Here is a 22,908-nt window from a genome sequence, read left to right as displayed (position 1 = left end):
CTTTCCCTCAAGTTGCCCCGAGTCAGCAAGAGGAGGCCCGTCCTGGTGGGGAGGTCGGGAACTGAGGTTGCTGACCTTTCCCGGTCCTGCAGTCTCTTCACGCTCACCTTTTCTGAATCTCGGCCTCAGGAATTCCCCCCTGCTCCCCTGTTTCTCACTTCGCCTTTCGTCTTAACATTTGTACTGGGAAGTGGCGTGTACAGTGCCCACTACCCAGTCCCTGCAGGCCCCTTCCCCAGTGTTTGAGCCTCTCACCATCAAATGATCTCCGAGCAGAAGCAGACCTCAGTCACTTACCCTAAATTGGCCTGTCACTCTCCCCATTGTCCCAGCTTCAGTTTCCATTCCAGTCCCGGTCGCTTACAGGCCAGCACAAGCAAACCAGGTTGTGCTGAAGTCAGCGTTTCCAGACCTCCCTCCCTCTGCTCGTGCTGGCTCAGCCTGAGCGCTCTTACTCAGAAGGACTTACAGGTACTCAGAAGGACTCACCTCTCTTTCAGTCTCGTCCTCACCGTCTGGTGGGGGGGCGTGCCTGGTGCACAGACAATGACAGACGTAAGTCATGTCTCAGATCTACGGTCTGGACCCCAGGCTTGGGTGCCTCCACAACCGTGGCACACACTCACCTGTGCTCCTCACCACACCCCTGCCCACTCGCGTGGGGCCTCTCCTAGCAGAGGTCTAAGTGACATCTGCAGTGTAGACCTGCTGCTGGGTGCTCATAGCTTGAAGGCTGAGCTTGTGCATCGTGGCGTGTGTCTTTAAAGGAGGGCGAGTGACCCTCCTGGTAAGGAAGGCGTGTAGATGGACAGGGTGCCAGTGTACACAGACCACAGTGGGACAGGCGGTTGTGAGATGAGGAAAAGGTGGGTCCCCCATGAGTCATCAGGTCAGAGGGACCTCAGCTAGTCCTGTAAAGACTTTGCTATTTGTATTTGCATCCCAATAGGATACTAAAGTTTCCAGCCTAGCTCTCCTTCCTGGTCTCTGGACTCCTATACTAGCTCAACCTCGACCCCCTCGGAAGTCTCATTGACACCTCGACTTCCATGCATCTGACACTTACTGACCTGCCCTGCAGTCTTTCCTGTCTGTTCTTGCCCCAAGCTCGCCACCTGGAAGATGTCCGCGGCCTCGTGCAACTTCACATCAGACTGTTGGAACGTCTGCAGAGGCCCTGGCCACATAGGCGCACCCCTTCCCGACAGTCTGTTCTGAGCGCAGGGATCACAGCTGCTCTTTCCCAGCAGTGTACCCTGCCCTGGGCTTGCCCCGTCTGTCCTGGGGCCTCCCACCTTCTCTAACCTGCTCTGACCATGTTGACCCTGTACTGCGCCTCTGTCCAGAATGGTTCATCTCCTCACCTCCCTTATGCCTTGCCAAAATGTCCCCCTCCTGGCCTTGCCTGTCCTTACCAGCTGACTTAGAATGACAGTTACCCCCATGTTCTCATCTCTTTTTTTATCTGGTCCTCCTCCCTTTTTTTCTTATCTTTTTTTTTTTTTAAGAATTATTTTATTTAACTTTATCTCATTTTGACCAGAGAGGGACAGAGTGGGGGAGGGAGGGTGAGAAAGCAAGCCACCAGGTTCAGGCCTCAAACCACGGTCGGCTACATGGGAGTCCAGCGTCGTCAACCACCACACTGCCTGTCAGCCCCCTGGTCCTTCTTCTATTACTTAGCAATTTTCATCAAACATAACTGTATAAATTGCTTATGTACTCTTTTAATTTTATATCACCTGTCTCAACTGCTAGAATTGTAAACTTCATGAAAACAGGAACTTTGTTCTCCGCCAAGCCCCAAACACCCAGAAAGGTGTACACACAGTTCCCACACACGAGACAGCAGTTACTGCTTACCATTTCTTTTTAACTCTATTTCAAATATATATAGAAATAAAGTTGAAGTACTGCCACATCTGTCAGCGTGCACGCAGGCTGTGGAGTCAGGAAGGCTTGGTTTGAAGATAAAAACTTGGTGAAGATTCCTTTTTTTTTTTTTTTAAATAATTATTTTATTTATTGTTATTTTTTATTTGTTATAAACATGTGCTCAACAGAGAGAGAATGAAAAAGCAAGCTGCTAGGTCTGCGACTTGAACCATGATCAGGCATGTGGGAGTCCAGCACCTTAACCATCACACCACCTGCTGACCCCTTGGTTTCCATTTTTCTTTCTTTCTTTTTTAAGAGAGAAATTTTTGCTATAGGACACGTATGTTTACCAGAGAGGCAGAAATTACTCCCCCCTGGTGTGTGGGGGTGTTAGCCATGCCACAGTCCCTTCTCCTCCAGTCTCTTGTGATTTTGAACATGCACACACATGAGCTCAGTGTGAGTTTCAATTTGCTAGGTCTGGGACTTGAACCGTGGTCGACCATGTGGGAGTCCAGCGATGTAACCACTATGCTGTCTACTGGTCCTGTAGTTGCCATATTTCTTGGGGGTGATTTTATTTACCTCTTGGGGTTGGCTAGTGCAAGGATTAAGTGGACTAACGTGTATAGCTTTTAGTGTTTGCAAGGCACATGGCCAGCACCCAGCCAATGTAGACTGTCCACGATGCCCAGAACTTGGTGACATGGACAGAAGACTTCCCTGAGTGGTTTTCTTAAAGACGTTTTTAGTGGCTGATGGGGCTGTCCTGGAGAAGGAAGCAGAGCACCAGACTGGGGCCACCTCCTTGGTCACTTTATAGCTGTGATTGTCAATTAGGAATTACTGGGGGGCCAGCAGGTGATGCAGTGGCTAAGGCACTGGATTCCCTCATGGCTGACAGTGGTTCAAGTCCTGGACCTAGTAGCTTGGAACTCAAGCTGGGACATGAAAAAGGATTGCGGTATGGCCATCCCCTGGGGGTCTCACTTTTCCTCTCTCTTGTTTTCCTGGCAAGTGCACACACCCTATAGCAGAAACCTAGGAAAAAATGAGAAAAGAAAAAAATTCTCCCCCATTTCAGAGTTATATAAAATTGTATATAGACTAAATGTATAGCGTTTATAACGTATAAATATCATATGTAATCAAATACACCCGTTTTACACATATAAGAGTGGCTACTGGGCCAGCCATGGCCTGTAGTGAGGAGCCTGAATCCTGCGTGGTGCACGTGCAGCTAAAGTCCCTGCAGCTAAAGTCCCGAGCGTGCTCAGCGCATACAAGTGTCTGCCTCCTGCCCTCGGGTCTCCTTCACTGTCTGCCTCCTACCTCGGGTCTCCTTCACTGTCTGCCTCCTGTCCTCGGGTCTCGCTCACTGTCTGCCTCCTGTCCTCGGGTCTCGCTCACTGTCTGCCTCCTGCCCTCGGGTCTTCACTGTCTCGCTCCTACCTTGGGTCTCTCTCAGTGTCTGCCTCCTGCCCTCAGGTCTCGCTCAGTGTCTGCCCTGCCTCAGGTCTCACTCTGTCTGCCTCCTGCCCTCGAGTCTCGCTCAGTGTCTGCCTCCTGCCCTCGGGTCTCCTTCACTGTCTGCCTCCTGCCCTCGGGTCTCACTCAGTGTCTGCCTCCTGCCCTCGGGTCTCCTTCACTGTCTGCCTGCTGCCTTCAGGTCTCATTCAGCGACCCTGTCCAGGGACTTATGTGGGATCTCAGAACTGAGCATCAGCCTAGGGGATCCACTTTATAGGAGAGGAGGTGCAGGCGTGAGCATGGGACTGTAAGACCTGTCGGCACCTCCTTCTGTGGTGAGCCGTGGGGTCCAGCTCCCAGTACACAGCACTTCACCCAAACTTTTTCACTCATCCAGAGATGTAGTTAAGACATTGAGGGGGTCCAGCAGATGGCATACTGGTTACATCACTGGACTCCCATGTAGTTGATCATGCTTTGAGTCCCATACTCGGTGGCTTAAAAGCCACACCAGGCACATGTACATATATGCCCAAAATCTTGAGAGGAGAGATTATGGCCTGGCTATCCCCCACAGGGGGGTTAGTTCTCACTTTCTGTCTCTCTTTCTCTTTGTCTCTGGTGAATGCACATTCCCTGTAGCAAAAACTAATCTCTCTTTAAAAAAAAAAAAAAAAAAGAAGTGGACATCCACAGGCTGGGCTGGGAAGTCATAAAATGTGTGTGGCAGATGACATGTATCTGGGCCTGTGAGCGATGTGTTTATATCAGTAATAACTTAGCCAGCTGGAAAACGTGCAGAGGACTCACACATGCACTTCACGAGGGAGTGGCCAGAATGTTCTTGAGAAAGTAGTTAACAGCATTAATCAAGAAAGAATGTAGGGCCGGCAGGTGGTGTGGTTAAGGCAGTGGACTCTCACGTGGCCAACTATGGTTCGAGTCCCACACCTGGCAGCTTGCTTTCTCACTTTTTCCCTCTTTCTGTGTCTCTCCCTGGTAAAATTAAACAATAAATAATAATAAGTAAAATTAAATATTTTTTAAAGAATTATTTTTATTAACTTTACTTATTTGTTTTATTAAGAGGTTTTTGCTGTAATAGGGCGTGTGCGCTCGCCAGACAGAGACAGAGACAGAGAGACAGAAAGCGAGAAATCACCCCACACAGGGGATGGCCATACTACAATCCCTTCTTCTCCGTTTCTCCTCTCGGGATCTTGGGCACACACGCACACGCACCCTGCGTGAATTTTAAGCCACCGGGTCCAGGACGCGAACTGTGGTCGACTACATGGGAGTCCAGCGACATAGCCATTACGCTAACTGCTGGTCTCATTTATTTATTTTAATTTGTCCAGAGAGGGGCCGAGAGAGAAAACAAGCTGCCAGGTTTGGGACTCTAACCACGGTTGGCCATGTGGGAGTCCAGCTCTCTCAACTACCACACCACCTGCTGGCCCAGTCTTTTTTATTTATTTTTTTAAATTATTTTATTTAACTTTATTTATGTTTTTACTTATTTTATTTTATTTTGAGAGGTTTTTTGCTATAGGGCGCATGCGCTCACCAGAGAGACAGAGAGACATAAAGTGAGAAATCACCCCCCAGGGGGATGGCCACGCTGCAATCTCTTCTCTTCCATTCTCCTCTTGGGATCTTGGGCAGGCACACACACACATGCGCCTGGCGTGAGTTTAAGCCAGAGAGGACAGAGCAAGAGAGAGAAAGGGAAAGTGAAAAAGCAAGCCACCAGATCTGGGGCTAGAATCGCGGTCGGCCATGTGGGAGTCCAGTGCCACCACACCACCTGCCGGCCCAGTAAATCATTCTTTAAAATAAGGAGATGATGTACCATAGCTGTATCGGATACCACTATACTTGTCATTCTGACTCAGTGGCATTGCACACCCACTGGAATGGCCAAAAGTACCAGCTGTGCCAAATGCCAGTGAGAGTATAGAACAGTCCGGATCTCGGAGAGGTGTAAGATGACACAACTATTTTGGAATTAGGTACACAGCCTAACCTCCTTACACCTTATAACCTGGTAGTCACACTGCTGGACCACCACCAGAAGTACTGTTGATAGTGATGTCCCCAAGCTGGAGATAACTTAAATGCTCCAGGAGGTGAGTGGATAAAGTCATTGTGACATACCCATGCAAAGGAATAGTGGTAGCCCGCAGCAAGAAACGGAGGAGGGCACCAGCACGCACAGCCTCTGAGCGGTGAAGAGCTGTGAGAGGGTACAGCATGCAACACTGTTTTCATGAAGGCCCACAAAAGCCAAAACTGACATGCAGAAGAAGCGTAGTGGTATCTACAGAGGTCAGAGGTCAAGACAAGGTTGGTTGAGGCACACACTTCTGTGTGGTGGGGATGTTTTGCATCTCGGTTTGAGCGAAGGTGACACACAGGCAGCGGCCCAAACTCATGCTTTACATCCGTCCCGTGACAGGGAAACTGTACTCGGTTTTTATTTAAAGTTTCACTTTGTTCATCGTAGAGAATGTGTGTGAAACCTGCCTGGGGCTTCCTTCCCTTGCTCTGGTGAGCACACGCACATTCTCTATGTGATGCAAAACATCCCCACGCCATCCGCTAGCCCCAGCATAGAGCTTTTAAGAATTTGAATTTCTCAAAAATCTCCATTGTTCTAAAAGGAGCTCACATAGTAAGGTTTTTCCCTAAGGAAGTCAGCGTGACTTACTAAAAGTAAACTGTTTCACCGGGAAGCATCAGAGGCATCAGTTGATGCTGGAAAGAGCATGTATGCAGTTCCCACAACCGCCCACAGGTGAGAAGCAATGTCCTCAGAGGCTGTTCTGTCCTCCTCTGTGGTGGCGAGGTGCAGACCAGCCAGACTGCCTGAGCACCAGTGACTGCTGGCCCAGGAGGCATCCCTTGCAGAGATCACCGTTGTGTTGTTGGTAGTGTTAAGACAACCCTCATTTTGGCAGATTTCTAGCGTTTTCACATCAGATGCTCTTGTTTTAAAAACAGATCTATACCTGCAGGTGGCTTTCCTAGACAGGCTGGAGTAAAACACTCCTTAGTCAAAAATTAAAACTTCATCAGGTTGGGGCTAGCAGATGGCATGGTGGTTAAGGATTCCCACTTGGGCGAATCCATGCTGGATTCCCACATGGGTGACTGTGGTTCAAATCCTGGACCTGGCGGCTTGCTTTTATACTTTCTCTCCTGTTCTCTCGCTCTGTCCATCTCTGGTCACATTAAAATAAAGAAATACAAAAACAGAGACTTGGGGACCAGCAGGGGGCATGGTGGTTAAAGTGCTGGACACTCCCACATGGCTGACCACAGTTCAATGCCTGGACCTGGCGGCTTCTTTCTCTCTCTCTCTGGTCAAACTAAAATAAATGAATAAATAAAGATTAAAAACAAAAAGACCCCTGAAATATTCAGATGAGAAGTCATTTTAAATCTACGGAATGCCGTCACTTGTTCAGGAAAGCTATGCTCTAAACTCCATCTTCTAGACTCGTGAAACCCTCAGACAAAGTAGAGCGACCTCTGTTCCCTCTCTGCCTCTGTCTGCCTGTCTGACTATCTCACACTCACTCTCTTTAAATTTTTCATTTTATTATTTGACCAGTTTTCAAACCACTTCTCACCTCAGGCCTTTTCTTTCTCTTGCTAATTTCAGAAGCCATTTTAAATCTGAAGTGTGTCCTGGCGTGTTCATGCTGTGAGCTGCAGTTTCCATTTTTCTTTTTTTTGAGAGGTTTTTGCTATAAGGGCGTGTGTGCTCACCAGAAAGACAGAGAGAGACAGAAAGCAAGAAATCACCCCCCAGGGGGATGGCCATGCCGTAATCCCTTCTCCTCCATTCTCTTGTCAGGATCTTGGACACATACACACATGCGCCCAGTGTGAATTTAAACCACTGGGTCTGGGACTCGAACTGTGGTTGACCACATGGGAGTCCAGCGACATAGCCATTATGTACGCTAAATGAAAACTGGGGAACGCTAAATGAAAACTGGGGACCCAGTTTTCATGTTTTACCTTTAAAAAATTTATTGTTTGTTTTCTTTTTTGGTCATTATTATCTAGTTTTTTTTTCTTTTTCTTTCTTTTTTTTTAACCTTTCCCACTCTGCTCTTCACTCTCCATACACTGAGTGTCTAGATAGGCCTAGGTGCACAGTAGCCAAGCATCGGAATACTTTGAGTCATTGAAATCTTCAGCGCTTATTGAACCTCCTGCTTTAAAGAAGAAACTAATTTTTATAAATCTGAACTCATAATTTCTTTCTCTGGATTCCACATTACAAAGCACTACTAGTAAAGGAAAGATTTTGTCACAGAATGTCCAGAAACCTCTGCAGAAGCACATGAAATAAGAGAAACCAAGAAAATGTCTTTACCCTAAGGGAAAAGAACAATCCCTCATCATCCACAGACAGTACAGTAGAACTCGTGGAAATGTCTGATAGAGAATTCAGAATATTCAGAGTGACAGAACTAAACGAGATGCAAGAGCTGAGAGATAGTGAACTCCAGAAGATGCAGGAGAAGAGAGATAACGAGTTCCAGGAGGTGAGGAAGTTCTTGCATGATCTGGAACAAGAAATACACACCATAAAAAAGAATCAAATGGAGCTGTTAGAGATAAGGCTGCGATTCAAGAAATCAAAACCTCCCTCGAAAGTATTAAAAGCAGATTAGTCCATGCAGAAGATCAAATCTTGGATATTAAAGGCAAAAACTCTGATCTAGAAAAAACAACCAAAAAAACTGAAAAAATAACCCCCCAAAATGAGAATACTATATGAGAAATACTAGATACCGCTAAGCGCCCAAATATCCAGATAATCAGTATCCAAAAAGGTGAAGAAACTAATAAGGGCATTGATAATCTATTCCATGAAATCTTAGAAGAAAACTTTCCAAGTCTAGAGAGGCATTCAAATATCCAAACCCAAGAAATACAAAGGACCCCTAATATAATGAACTCAAGAAGATCTTCTCTAAGGCACATCATAGCCAGATTGGCAAAATCCACAAAGACAAAGATACCAAAATTGACAAGAGAGAAATATCACATTACTTATAAAAGATATCCCATCAGGCTAACACCAGACCTCTCATCAGATACAATGTGAACGTGGGAAAATATATTCAAAGTTTTAAGTGGAAAATAGTTTCAACCGAGAATACTATACCCGGCAAGATTATCCTTCATATGGAAAGAAAGGATTAAAAACATTCTCAGGTAAGCAAGACCAGAAAAAAATTTGCCAATACCAGACCTGACTCTTCAAGAAATTCTGAAAGGAGTTCTCTACCAGGAAGACTAAAGACACACATACAGAAATAAGAGAACAAAAAGCAACCAAGAAAATGACCAACTTAATGCGAGAGACAAGAAATATCAATAACAACATTGAATGCTAATTTCCAGGATTTAAACTGAAAGATCGGACCACAGTGATACAGCAGATACAGCAGAAGAGAGATTCAACATAAGACTGAACTGGTGAAATAGAATTTTATGACTTTTGAGTAAAATATTACTGTTCTATTTTTTAATCTGTGCTTTGTTTTCCCAGTTTAAGGATTTTACTTTTTTTTGAGCTGTTGATAGGTTCAGCAATTTGTTAAAATATTTTTTCTTCTTGTTTGTTTCTTTAAATGAAAACACAAACTTTTCTTCCTTTCTGACCCTTCTGGAATTAGAAAATTGAGTCATTGAAATCTTCAATGCTTATTGAACCTCCTGCTTTAAAGAAGAAACTAATTTTTATATGGCAGAAGGGTTATTTGCATAAGTTCAATAATACCTGTTTCATTGAATCAGAAATTGGAAATACTCATTATTGGATAGGGCCTTGACTGGAATGTCATGTCTGAAGATTAATCTGAAAACTATGGAACTAGGGTAGATCTCAAGTAAGTTTCTGTTGGCTAACAGAAACTCTTGGAAAGATGACCTAGCACCATAAACAGTTCTGCCTGGCAGAGAGGATTAGAGAAAGCTATATGAAAGAATTTGTACCATAAAATAACCTGGATTTTTTCACCCCAGCCTTGTAATCAGTAGACATTGCCAAAGAGCAACCATAGCAAGAAGGTTATCTTTTTATTGAGAGATTTTTGCTATAGGGCGTGTGCGCTTGCCAGAAAGACAGAAACAGAGAGACAGAAAGCGAGAAATCACCCTACAGGGGGAATGCCACACCACAATCCCTTCTCTTGGGATCTTGGGCACACACACACATGCGCCTGGCGTGAGTTTAAGCCACTGGGTCTGGGACGCAAACTGCAGTCGAATACATGGGAGTCCAGCAATATAGCCATTATGTCAGCTGCTGGTCCTGAGGATTATCTTAAGGTAGACTTTGAAGGAAGAAAAAAGACTGATCTTTGCTAGCATGGTATATCACAGAATACTTAGTAGGCAGGGCTGAACTGAGAAGGTTTATGTGTAATTTGTGTGCTGGGTGTTTGCTTTTCAACAGTTTAAGTAGTTGACATGTAAATATTTTCTCAAAAATATTTAAAACCATACTGTCTCTGCTGTTATAGAGTCACAAAATTGTAACAAATATTTTGAACATTAAAATTCAGTTTCTTGAAAAATTTTTTAAATTATTTTATTTATTTATTTATTTATTATTCAACTTGACCAAAGAAAGAGAGAGAGGAAGTATGAGAAGGCAACCTGCCAGGTCTGGGACTTGAACCGTAGTTGGCCATATGGGAGTCCAGCATCTTAAACACCACACCACCTGCCAGCCCATTTCTTGAAATTTTGAAAGTTGCTTATCAACTGTTAAGAAGTATGGAGTATGAGCAAAAATTCTTTGATATGTAAAGTAAATGTTTGTGGGAAATGTAAAAATAAATAAATGATTTTTAAAATTACTGGAAAAATGTTGGAAAAGTTAAATAAAATAATTCTTAAAAAAAAAAAAAAGCCAGGACCAGCAGTTAGCGTAACCCATGTAGTTGACTGTGGTTCAAGTCCTGGACCTGGTGGCTTAATCTCACACCGGGCATGCGTGTGTGCGTGCGTGCGTGCGTGCCCAAGATCCCGAGAGGAGAATGGAGGAGAAGGAATTGTGGCATGGCCATCCCCCCAAGGGGTAATTTCATACTTTCTGTCTCTCTCTCTCTGTCTTTCTGGGGAGCGCACGTACCCTATAGCAAAAACCTCTCCAAAAAAAAAATGCCAGGGGCTGGCAGGTGGCGTGGTGGTTTAGAGTGCTGGTTTCCCACATGCCCGACTGTGGTTCAAGTCCTGGACCTGGTGGTTTGCTTTCTCACTTTCTGTCTCTCTCTCTCTCTCACTCTGTTCCTCTCTGGTCAAATTAAAATAACTAAATAAACAGATAAATAAATAAAGTTAAATAAAATAATTCTTTTAAAAAATGCCATTTTAAAAAAAAAGGTGAAAATCACCATTGGTGAAGAAAGCCAAACCAAAGGAAAAGAAGACCTTTATGGTGTTGTCCTGGTTTTGCAGCTGAGGCAGTAGGCCCAGTAGGGACAGTGACATTTGCCTTTCTGTCCCATCCACAAGAACCTCTGTATTGAATGAACCCACTGAATCGAGCTTCTTGGAGTGGGCTGGGAATCAACCTGGGCCTTCCGTGTGACTTCAGCCTGCAGAGCTTCAGGGTCTTAACACGCACGACTGTGGTTGAGTTTTGTTTTTGTCTTTTGAGCTTTTTATTTTTCAGGTGTCCTAAATTGGACATACAGTTTTGTTTTTTGACTTCAGTGCATCGGGCTGGATCGGTTGTGTCTGGGTGTGCAGGATCACAGCAGCTGTACCAACAGCTGTGGTACCGCAGCAGTGCTGCTGTTTGCTCACTCCCTCACTGACTGAAAGAGCAGGGCCTTTCCAGTAACTTCTGTTCCTCTCCTCCCTCCTTCCCTGCAGACGGAGTGTATAGTGCACGTTCAGTGGGGTTCATCCCTCCTGTTTGTGACTGTGGCTCATTCATTGTCACTTCTCTGTACAGTTCCATTGTGTGGATCTCTCTACTACCATAAGTTGTTTTCATTATTAGGAAATGTTTGTTTCCTGTTTTGGGGAGCTGGGTCTTTGGGTGCCTTTTCTTCTTCCAGGTTCTCGCTCTGTCTGCTGCTATAGTTAAGCTAAGGCTTAAGTGAGTAGTAGAAAGAATGAACCTTGATATGTCGGCTGAACATACGGCTTTTATTTATGTATTTTAATTAACTCTTTTGATTTTAGCCATAGCACATGTGCTTACCAGAGAGAGACAGAAAGATACAGAGAGGGAAAGTGAGAAATCGCCCTCAAAGATGGCTATGCCATAGTCTCTTCTCCATTCTCCTCTTGGGATTTTGGGCACACGCGCACACGCTCCTGGCATGATTTTCAAGCTGTTGGGTCTAGGACTTGAACCATGGTCTACCATGTGGGAGTCCAGGACCTTCACCAGTACACCACCTATTGGCCCCAACATACATCTTTAAAGTGTCTGCCTTCAGGTGTATTTGGTAAAGGGGATAGTCTGTTGTTGGAGATTCTTCCCTGGGATGTCTCTGAAGACAGCGGTACCATCTAGCAACATGGGCCCGACCTTCTCCAGGACGCACCGACTGAGTCATGCTGATTCAGATGTTGGCCGAGGCTCAGCACTGTGTTGCCCCTGTACTGTGTTGCCCCGGGGTGGTGGATGCGTGGGTCCTCCTGCTCCCCCCCGCCCCTCATGCGCCCACCTACCCCGCACCAGCACCGGACGTTCCCCCGTCCGACACTGAATCAGTGAGGAAAAGATGGATTATTCAAGTTAATATGTTGGAATGTCGAAATAAAAAATAAAGTTAGGTACCTATTTCACTTTTTATATCAAAATTAATTCCTGATGGATCAAATTCCTAAAGGTGAAAAATAGAACTATAAGAAGAAAAATTTAAGAATTACAGTGGTGAAGACTCTTATAATACGAGCAATACAGATGTCATAAAATAAAAATTTTACATAAGAAAAAAATCATCAAAGGACAAATTTCAAAAAAAATGTGCAATCTATGTCATAATTTATTTTTATAATATTTTAAGCTCTCTTACTAATTAGTAAGAAAACACCATCAGTTCAATGGAAAATATAGAGAAAGATAGTTCCTAGGAAAAGAATTACAATAGTTTTTACTTACATGGAAAGAAAATGTTCTACCATATTCATAATAAAAGAAATGTTAATTAAAACTAACTCATATCAGGACCAGCAGTTGGCATAATGGCTATGTCACTGGACTCCCATGTAGTTGACTGTGGTTCAAGTCCTGGACCTGGTGGCTTAATCTCACACCGGGCATGCGTGTGTGCGTGCGTGCGTGCGTGCCCAAGATCCCGAGAGGAGAATGGAGGAGAAGGAATTGTGGCATGGCCATCCCCCCAAGGGGTAATTTCATACTTTCTGTCTCTCTCTCTCTGTCTTTCTGGGGAGCGCACGTACCCTATAGCAAAAACCTCTCCAAAAAAAAAATGCCAGGGGCTGGCAGGTGGCGTGGTGGTTTAGAGTGCTGGATTCCCACATGCCCGACTGTGGTTCAAGTCCTGGACCTGGTGGTTTGCTTTCTCACTTTCTGTCTCTCTCTCTCTCTCACTCTGTTCCTCTCTGGTCAAATTAAAATAACTAAATAAACAGATAAATAAATAAAGTTAAATAAAATAATTCTTTTAAAAAATGCCATTTTAAAAAAAAAGGTGAAAATCACCATTGGTGAAGAAAGCCAAACCAAAGGAAAAGAAGACCTTTATGGTGTTGTCCTGGTTTTGCAGCTGAGGCAGTAGGCCCAGTAGGGACAGTGACATTTGCCTTTCTGTCCCATCCACAAGAACCTCTGTATTGAATGAACCCACTGAATCGAGCTTCTTGGAGTGGGCTGGGAATCAACCTGGGCCTTCCGTGTGACTTCAGCCTGCAGAGCTTCAGGGTCTTAACACGCACGACTGTGGTTGAGTTTTGTTTTTGTCTTTTGAGCTTTTTATTTTTCAGGTGTCCTAAATTGGACATACAGTTTTGTTTTTTGACTTCAGTGCATCGGGCTGGATCGGTTGTGTCTGGGTGTGCAGGATCACAGCAGCTGTACCAACAGCTGTGGTACCGCAGCAGTGCTGCTGTTTGCTCACTCCCTCACTGACTGAAAGAGCAGGGCCTTTCCAGTAACTTCTGTTCCTCTCCTCCCTCCTTCCCTGCAGACGGAGTGTATAGTGCACGTTCAGTGGGGTTCATCCCTCCTGTTTGTGACTGTGGCTCATTCATTGTCACTTCTCTGTACAGTTCCATTGTGTGGATCTCTCTACTACCATAAGTTGTTTTCATTATTAGGAAATGTTTGTTTCCTGTTTTGGGGAGCTGGGTCTTTGGGTGCCTTTTCTTCTTCCAGGTTCTCGCTCTGTCTGCTGCTATAGTTAAGCTAAGGCTTAAGTGAGTAGTAGAAAGAATGAACCTTGATATGTCGGCTGAACATACGGCTTTTATTTATGTATTTTAATTAACTCTTTTGATTTTAGCCATAGCACATGTGCTTACCAGAGAGAGACAGAAAGATACAGAGAGGGAAAGTGAGAAATCGCCCTCAAAGATGGCTATGCCATAGTCTCTTCTCCATTCTCCTCTTGGGATTTTGGGCACACGCGCACACGCTCCTGGCATGATTTTCAAGCTGTTGGGTCTAGGACTTGAACCATGGTCTACCATGTGGGAGTCCAGGACCTTCACCAGTACACCACCTATTGGCCCCAACATACATCTTTAAAGTGTCTGCCTTCAGGTGTATTTGGTAAAGGGGATAGTCTGTTGTTGGAGATTCTTCCCTGGGATGTCTCTGAAGACAGCGGTACCATCTAGCAACATGGGCCCGACCTTCTCCAGGACGCACCGACTGAGTCATGCTGATTCAGATGTTGGCCGAGGCTCAGCACTGTGTTGCCCCTGTGTGGTGGATGCGTGGGTCCTCCTGCTCCCCCCCGCCCCTCATGCGCCCACCTACCCCGCACCAGCACCGGACGTTCCCCCGTCCGACACTGACTGTGCTGCTTTTCCAGATAAACACTGAGGATCTCGAGGATGACCTTGTGATGAACAGGGAGAGGCCCAGCTGTGCGCTCACAGGCACTGTGGTTTCAGAGAGCAAAGGACCGGCTCAGCGTGGAAACACAGAGGCCAAGAAAGATGGAGATGAGGCCAGAGCAACTCCCCCAGAGCAGGTGTGGGGCTGCATGGTGACAAGGAGGGGCCCTGAGGCTGGTCTGTGCTGAGGCGGGTCCTTGAGGCCCGTCTGTGCTGTCTTCTGGAGGTGTGACTCATTGCCCAGGCATCCAGAATTTCCCTTGGGATCCCTGGCATCATCTGCATCCTAAGACCAGTGACGGCATCACAGTGCCGTGTGCGGGCTCCCACTCGGCCTCTTGGCTCAAGTCGGGGTGGGTCTGGGCGTAGTGCGAGTTGGTGTCCTTCGAAGAGACATGCGGGTGGGCACAGGTGCAGCCGGCCACTGCCGCGCATCAGCACAGAAAGGGCCTTTGAAGAAGTGGGTTTTCTCAGAAGGTTCTAAAAGGAGTGTTTGCTCATTTATTCACCAAGGGGACCTGCCACGTGCTAGGGACAAGCCTCTTTTCCCAGGAGCCTCAGGCTGAGAGGTGACATGGGTGTGAGCTGACAAGTGCAGTCAGGGAGTCGCCTAGTGGGGCTCGGGGTGGGGCTTCCTGAGGAACTTTCATGGTGCCGTGGAGAGCTAGCCAGTTCAGGGAGGCTGCAGGTGCAGGTGCGGTGCAGGGGTCCATGTGAGCTGACGTGGAGAGCTGGCCAGTTCAGGGAGGCTGCAGGTGCAGTGCAGGGGTCCGCGTGAGCTGCCTTTTATACAGCAAGCTCCTGGCCCCAAGGCTGCAGCATGACAGGGTATAGTTGACAGGCAGTTGGGTGGAAGGTTAGAGGCCTTGGAACAGTCACGAGGTTGGGATCAAGTCCAGGGTTGCAGGAGGCCCCCGAGCACATCAAAAAGAGTTCAGGGCCCAGCCGCTGGGGCTCACAGTTACTAGTCCCCTGCAGTCTGGGAACTGTGGCCACCACCGCTCGCATCCCAGGTCGGCTGGGAAAGGCAGTGAGCCTGCACATGAGCGAGTGTCCAGGGTCCCGAGGACCTGGATGGCTGGGGAAAGGGGTCACAGGGTAAGGAGATGATGCCAGGGTATCTTCTCTGTGTCCCTGTCCCACTCTCTGCCCTGCTCTTCCCCTCCCCCTTTTCTGTACACACTACAAAAAAGAGAAAAGAAAAAAGTGCAGCGAAAGCTGGATCTCACATGACCAACCAGGGCTTGAGATCTCACCCTTGCAGCTTACACTCAGATGGATCCCAGCAGGGAGAACTGGGGGAAAAGGACTGTAGTGACCAGGCCCCACGGGGTGCTTTCTCTCTGTGCATGCACATGCCCTCTGAAATAATCATTTAAAAAGGAATTTTTTTAAAGAATTATTTAACTTTATTTATTATTATATCATTATTACTTTTCAGTTTGATCAGAGAGAGACACAGAGAGAGAGAGAGGAAGTGAGAAAGCAAGCCACCAGGTCCGAGACTTGAACTGTGGTCGGCCATGTGGGAGCCCAGCACCTTTAACCACCACGCCACTTGCCGGCCCCTGTTTTTGTTTTGTTTTTAGAGAAATTTTTGCCACAGGGCGGGTACACTTGCTCAGAGACGGAGAGACAGAAAGCAAGAAACCACCCCCCAGGGAGATGGCCACACCACAGTCCCTTCTCCTCCATTTTCCTCTCAGGATCCTGGGCATGCACGCACATGTACCCTGCGTGAGTTTTAAGTCACCAGACCTAGGATTCAAACTGCAGTCGACTACGTGGGAGTCCAGCAATGTAACTATTAAGCCATCTGCTAGTCCCCAAAAGAGTTTTAATTTAAAAAAAAAAAGACAAGGGGCCAGCAAGTGGCGTGGTGATTAAAGGCGCTGGACTCCCACATGGCCAATTGCAGTTCAAGTCCCAGACCTGCCGACTTGCTTTCTTTTTTTGGAGAGGTTTTTGCTATAGGGCATGTGCACTCGCCAGAAAGACAGAGAAATAGAAAATGAGAAATCACCCCCGAGGGAGAATGGCCACGCCACAATCCTTTCTTCTCCATTCTCCTCTTGGGATCTTGGGCACGCACGCACATGCGCCTGGCGTGAGATTAAGCCACCGGGTCCGGGACTCGAACCGTGGTCGACTACATGGGAGTCCAATGACATAGCCATTACGCCAACTGCTGGTCCCAGCGACCTTTCTTTCTTTCTTTCTCTTTTTTTTTTAACTCTCTCTCTAATCAAATTAAAAAATAATAACATGGAATTAAATAAATAGAATGTTTCTGTTTAAAAGACAAAGGCGGGGCCAGCTGTGGTGTGGTGGTTATGACCCTGGGTCCCACGTGACCAGCTCCACAGCTTGAACCACAGCCAGTGACTTGAACATGCGAAATTCTAGGAGGAGGATGGAGGAGAAGGGGTTTGGGTGTGGCCATCCCCTGGGGGATGATTTCTCACTTTCCCTCTGTCTCTGTGTCTGTCTCTGGTGAGTATATGTGCCCAATGACAAAAAAAAAAAAAAAAATCTAAAGAAGAAGAAAAGAAAAAGGGGATGAATGAGCGAAGGGCTCTAAGAGCACGGCCGCGCCATCCAGGCAGGGAGACCTGTCAGAGGGCGGCTCTTCTCACAAAGGGGTGCTCAGGACACGGAAGGCGAGGGGGAGTTAGGGTTCTGCCTAATTTACACTTTTTAAGATCTTATTTCTCCTTCCACTGGGTAAAACGTCTTTTTCTTTCTTTCTTTCTTTTTAAGTCTAGTGCAAGTGGCAAGCTCCGAAAGAAGAAAAAGAAACAGAAAAATAAGAAAAACAGTGCGGGAGAAGCTTTGGTACGTAAACAGACCTGGCCCTCCGCCTGGCCTCCCCTCTGCCTGGTGTCCCCTCTGCTGGGCTGGTTGTATCTCTGCATGGTGTGGAGAGAAGTTGGTTTTGCCTGTTGTCTCATTCCTCCCGTTTGGTGTGACTAAGCAAAGGTCATCTTGCCGAGTCTGTGCCCCTTGTCTCTGGTGGTCAGAGCCCCACTCTGCTCAGCTTCCCTGCACCCACCAGAGCTTGTGTCCCGACAGGTGGGCCCGGGGTGCTGCCCACGGCCCGTGAGGTGCACGCTGCTCTGACTTCGCGTAGTGCTAAGGAGTGAGCAGCCTGCCTGCCGTTGGAGGTATGCCTCCACTGCTTGCTGCGCTTGGCTTCGCTGTCTGATTGTATGTGTCCTGAAAAGAGGGCGGAGCTGCGCCGCTGTGCCCGGCTCTGCGTGCCTCGGGTGAGCTCACTTGTGACATGACGGGGCTCCTGGGCCTGCCTGTCTCTAGGGTCCTCTGTGCTCTGCCGTTCTATCTACTCTGAGTCTATTTATTTGTATTTTAATTTGACCAGAGAGGGACAGATTGAGAGAGAGAGGAAAAGTGAGAAAGCAAGCCACCAGGTCTGGGACTTGAACCATGTTCAGCCATGTGGGAGTCCAGTGCCCTTAACCACTATGCCACCTGCTGGCTCCGAGGTTTTTTTGTTTTTGTCTTGAGAGATTTTTGTGCATGTGCTCTCTCCAGAGGGACAGAAAGCGAGAAATTCCCCCCCCCCCCCAGGGGAGATGGCCACACTGCAATTCCTTCTCTTTTCACCTCTTTGGATCTTGGGCATGCACACACGTCTGGTGTGAGTTTTAAGCTGCCAGGTCTGGGACTCGAACCGCAGTTGAATATGTGGGAGTCCAGCAGTGTAACCATTAAGCCATCTGGCCCCTATTATGAGTCTTTTCTTACAAACATCTCTCTCTCCATATATATATATATATATATATATATTTTAAGATTTTTGCCATAGGGTGGGTGTACTAGCTGGCGAGAGACGGGAAGGTGGAAGACAGCCCTCATGGAGGATGGCCATTCCCGCAGGCCCTTCTTCATTGTCCTCTTGGGATTGGAGCACACACACATGCACCACCATGCCACCTGTTGGCCCCATCTTTTCTTTTTTTTTTCTTTTCTTTTTTTTTTTTAAGAGAGGTTTTTGCTATAGGGCGCGTGCGCTCGCCAGACAGACAGAGAGAGACATAGAGACAGAAAGCGAGAAATCACCCCCCAGGGGGGATGGTCACACCTCAATCCCTTCTCCTCCATTCTCGTCTCGGGATCTTGGGCACGCACGCACACGCACCCGGCGTGGGTTCTAAGCCACCGGGTCCGGGACGCGAACCGTGGTCAACTACGTAGGAGTCCAGCGACATAGCCATTACGCTAACTGCTGGTTCCCTTTTTTTTATTTAATTTTATTTATTGTCATTTTTATTTTAAGTTGACCAGAAAGAGACAGAATGAAGGAAAGTGAGAAAACAAGCTGCCAGGTCTGGGACTTGACCGGTGGTCAGTCACGTGGGAGTCCAGCCGCCCTAACCACCATGCCATCGGCCGACCCCCTCTTCTTCTTTCTACATGTACGTGTGGTGAACAGTGTTTTAGGAAGTAATATAAATGAATAGATTTTTAAAAAGTAAATTACATTTGGGGCCTGCCCCTTAGCACTTAACCATAGTGGTAAAGCTCTGTGAACGGAGACTGAGTCCCAGATGGCTGACATGGTTCGAACCCCACCCCAGTGACTTGAGAAGCACACCTGGTGCATGTGCATGCGTGCCCCAGGGATGGAGAATGAACCGGGATTGTGGTGGGGCCCTACCTCTGGGAGGTGCTTTCTCTTTCTCTCTCTCTCTGGCAAGTGCAAGCACTGTCTGAAAATAAGTAGGTAAGGCTGGCCCCAGGGCCTCATGGTGAGGTAGCTGGGTCCCACACAGGCAACCACAAGGTTCGAGGCCTAGACCTGGTGGCTTAAGAAACATATGCCCTGAATCCCAACAGGATGGGGAAACAGAAGAGAGACGATCGTAACGTGACCAAGGCCCCCCTTCCTCCGTCTGTCCCCAGCAAGTGCACGTGCTCTCTGTCAAATTAACGAGAAATAATGTTTGCTGATGTTACTGCATTCACAGTAAAGCATAGTGGCTCGTTGTCGTTACAGGGTGTGTGTGCTTCCTGGAGAGAGACAGAGGCAGAGAGAAGGAAAGGAAAACAAGAAATCACCCCCAAGAGGAAATGGCCACTCTGCAGCCTTCCTCCCTCTCCCCGTGGGATCATGGGCATGCATGCACACTTGCCCGGTGTGATTGTTTTTCAAGCCACTGTCCGTAGCTACAGTCAGCTTTGTGGGATCTAGTACCTTCAGCACACGCCACCTGCCTGGCCTAAAATAAGGCATGGCAATGAAGAGGTTGTTTGGGGCTTTCAGGAAAACGGGCTGGAAGACGTAGACCGCATCTTGGAGAGGATCGAGGACAGCACTGGGCTCGCCCGCCCTGGGCCCCCTGCTCTGAGCTCCAGGAGGCACGCTCTGTACGTGGAGCACAGGTACGGCCTCCGTCCTCCGCCCTCCCCTCTCCCCTGCCCCCCTTCCCCGCCCCTCCCACCGCCATGACTGTCCTAGGGATTCCGTGAGGGAGCAGACTTGTTCAAAAAGAAGAAAATTTACTGTCTGTTTAAGATACTGTGAATTTATTTGAGCATTTAGGAGGGTGCAGTAAGGAGAAGGGAAGGAAAATGCGCCCAGTTTCAGAGGACTCTGGCTCTCCTGCCTGCCTCTTAGAGGCTCGCTCCTGAGTCCCTATAAGTGTCAGGTCACCCTGGGCTCTTCCCGTCTCTGGTCTTGGGCTGAGTGACCCCTGTCCCCGCCACAGAGACCGTCACAGCCTTTTGTTCTTAAGCCACAGGGGTCACGGTGCGACATACGGATATAAGGGTGACTGTAGCCCCGACTCGCCTCGCACACACACAGCCCCACACGGCAGGGCCAGCCGGGTCCCTTTGGCACCCTGCAGGGCAGCAGAGCAAGGCCTAAGTGCAGGGGAGGTGGTGGTTTCAAAGAAAGGAGGCCCAGAAGACGCCTATCAAGCCAGAATCACCGCTCTCCTTGCCACAGGCTTACATACATGCCTTTCTAAATCACAGAATCAAAATGAAAAAAATAAGTGGAAACAGAAGTATTGTAGAGGAATGTGAGTTCATTTTTCCTTCTAAAATGTTCATTCCTAGACACTTGAATCCAGACACAGAACTGAAAAGGTATTTTGGTGCTCGAGCCGTCCTGGGAGAACAGAGGTAAGCTTAAGGGGGTGAGCGTTCATGAAACTGTTTAAAAACCCTTGAGGGAAAGTGAGTCCAGAGCGGACGGGGAGCCCTGCGAGGGCGCAGGGTCTGGAGGAGGCTCGGGCACTGCTCACCTGTGCTTGCCCTCGTCCATGACGCTGCTGCTCGGCATGCCCGGGCCCGGCTTGTCTCTCCTGCAGCCTTCTCTAGTCTGTGCGACATCACTTTAGAAAGGTTCTTAGAGCTATTCAGTTCTGAGCTTCCAGGTCCAGCAGGTGGTGTGGAGGAGGGTAAGGTGCTGGATTCCACATGGCCAACTACATGGTTTGAGTCCCAGACTCAGCATCTTGAAAAATCACCCAGGCACATGTGCCTGTGTGCCCAACATCCCAAAAGGATGATAGGTAACCCCTCATGGTCATGGGCATCCCGCACAGAGGGTGTCTTCTCACTTTCCCTCTGTCTGTCTGTCTGTCTGTCTGTCTGTGGTAAATGGTGAGTATACGTAGCCTATGAATAAGAAAATTTGAGTTTCTAGCCTTTAAATCCTGGCCAGGTTGTTTTATTTGTCTTTTTTTTTTTTTTTTTAATAAGAATTGTTTGTTTAATTTTTTAAAAGAATTATTTAATTATATGTATTCATTCATTTAATTTGACCAGAGAGAGACAGAGAGAGAGAAAGGGAAAGTGAGAAAGCAAGCCACCTGGGACCAGCAGTTGGTTGCTGGACTCCCATATAGTCAATCACGGTTTGAGTCCCTGACCAGGTGGCTTAAACTCACGCTGGGCACATGTACGTGTTTGCCAATACCCTGAGAGAAGAATGGAGGAGAAGGGATTGCGGTGTGGCCATCCCCCTTGGGGGTGATTTCTCCCTTTCTGTCTCTCGGTCTCTCTGTATCTTTCTGGTGAGCACACGTGCCCTACAGCAAAAACATGTCAAAAAAAAAAAAGCAAGCAAGCCACAAGGTTCAGGACTCGACCGCAGTAAGCCATGTGGGTATGGCCTACACCTTAACCACTATGCCCCCTGCTGGTTTTATTTAATTTCATGTATTATTATTTTTCAATTTGACAGAGAGGGAAAGTGAGAAAGCCATCGGGCCTGGGACTCAAACCGTGGTTGGCCATGTGGGAGTCCAGTGCCTCAACCACATGCCACCTGCTGGCTCCATGAGTTTAGATTTTTTAATTCACGGTAGGGCCCTTTGGTGCTCACTAAAGCTAGAGAGAAAGGAAGTGAAAAAGCACCGTCCACTCTGCAGTCTCCTGCCGCATCCGGGCGTGCACTCACCTGTGTTTCTCGGGCCGCACAGCCGTTCCAGTGCCATCTGGCCCCTAGTTTTTTTTTTTTTTTTTTTTTTTTTTGCCAGAGTGCACGTCCATGTGCCAGAGAGAGGAGGAGAAAGCGCTTCCCAGTGAGGTGTGGTCTTGCTGCAGTCCCGGCCCCTTTTCCCATCATCTTGGAATTCGGGGCATACGTGTGGATGTGCCCCACATGTTTTCAGGCTGGGGCCTGCGTTCTCACTGCACCAGCCACGTGGGATCCCGGCTTCTTAACCACAAGGCTGTGGCACTGGCACCTTTGTCTTTTTTTCCAGTTTGCCACGGGGCTCACGGGAGAGGCAGGAAAGAGGGAGTGAGAAGGCACCCTGTTCACCCCACTCCATCTGCACCCTGTCCTCCCAGGCAGAGACCTGGTGTGTCTGTCACCTCGCTCTGGGAATCTCCAAATCAGGCGTGCACTTCTCGTTCCACTCGGGTGCCATGACAGGTGGGGTCAGCACACGCTCCCCACCAGGTCACATTCCCACTGCTCTGTGGCTCTGCAGACCCTCAGGCTGCTCTCCTCACTCAGCCCCTCTCCTGCCCCAGCTCCAGGCTCTGTCAGGGCTGCCCGAGCCTTGCCAACTCTGCATAGCAGCTCCCTGCAAGGCTAGGCCCACCTCGGGGTCCACAGACGCAAAGCGGCCCTTGAGTATCTGGCTGGATCCTCATATCACACCATGTTTTTGTTCCCTTCAGATTTGACTGCTCTTCATGTATGGTTGGTTTTCTTCTGTAGCTTTTGACATTCTCTCTCTGAGAAGAAACGGTGCTTTTCTTTTTAACTTCTTTGAAATAGTCAAGAGGCCGTGTGCACTTGCCTAAGAGCAGGGGTGGGGAGCATCCCACTGAGGCGGGGCCATGTGCTGTCTTCTGTCGGGATTTTAAGCACTCACACACACAGGCCTGGTGTATTTTTCTTTTTGTTTTAATTTTATTTATTACTATTTTTTAAAAATTTGCTATACAGTATGTGCATTCACCAGAGAGGAAGGAGAGAGAGAAAGAGGAAGAGAG

The 22,908-nt window shown here is 47.6% G+C and overlaps 1 protein-coding gene across 1 annotated transcript in view; it reads left to right on the top strand.

Moving 5' to 3' along the window:
• The window catches only part of TCF25 (TCF25 ribosome quality control complex subunit), a 42,396-nt gene that overhangs the window by 884 nt on the left and 18,604 nt on the right, over positions 1 to 22,908 (top strand). The window contains 4 exon segments of the mRNA XM_006152523.2: positions 14,403 to 14,564; positions 17,188 to 17,262; positions 19,712 to 19,830; positions 20,512 to 20,577. Of these exon segments, the coding sequence (XP_006152585.1) occupies positions 14,403 to 14,564; positions 17,188 to 17,262; positions 19,712 to 19,830; positions 20,512 to 20,577 (422 nt within the window).

Source organism: Tupaia chinensis, unplaced genomic scaffold (assembly GCF_000334495.1).
Source record: "Tupaia chinensis unplaced genomic scaffold, TupChi_1.0 Scaffold000355_1, whole genome shotgun sequence".
Lineage (NCBI taxonomy): Eukaryota > Metazoa > Chordata > Mammalia > Scandentia > Tupaiidae > Tupaia > Tupaia belangeri.
The sequence above is the reverse complement of the archived record's forward strand: the minus strand, read 5'-3'. Positions and strand labels throughout refer to the sequence as shown.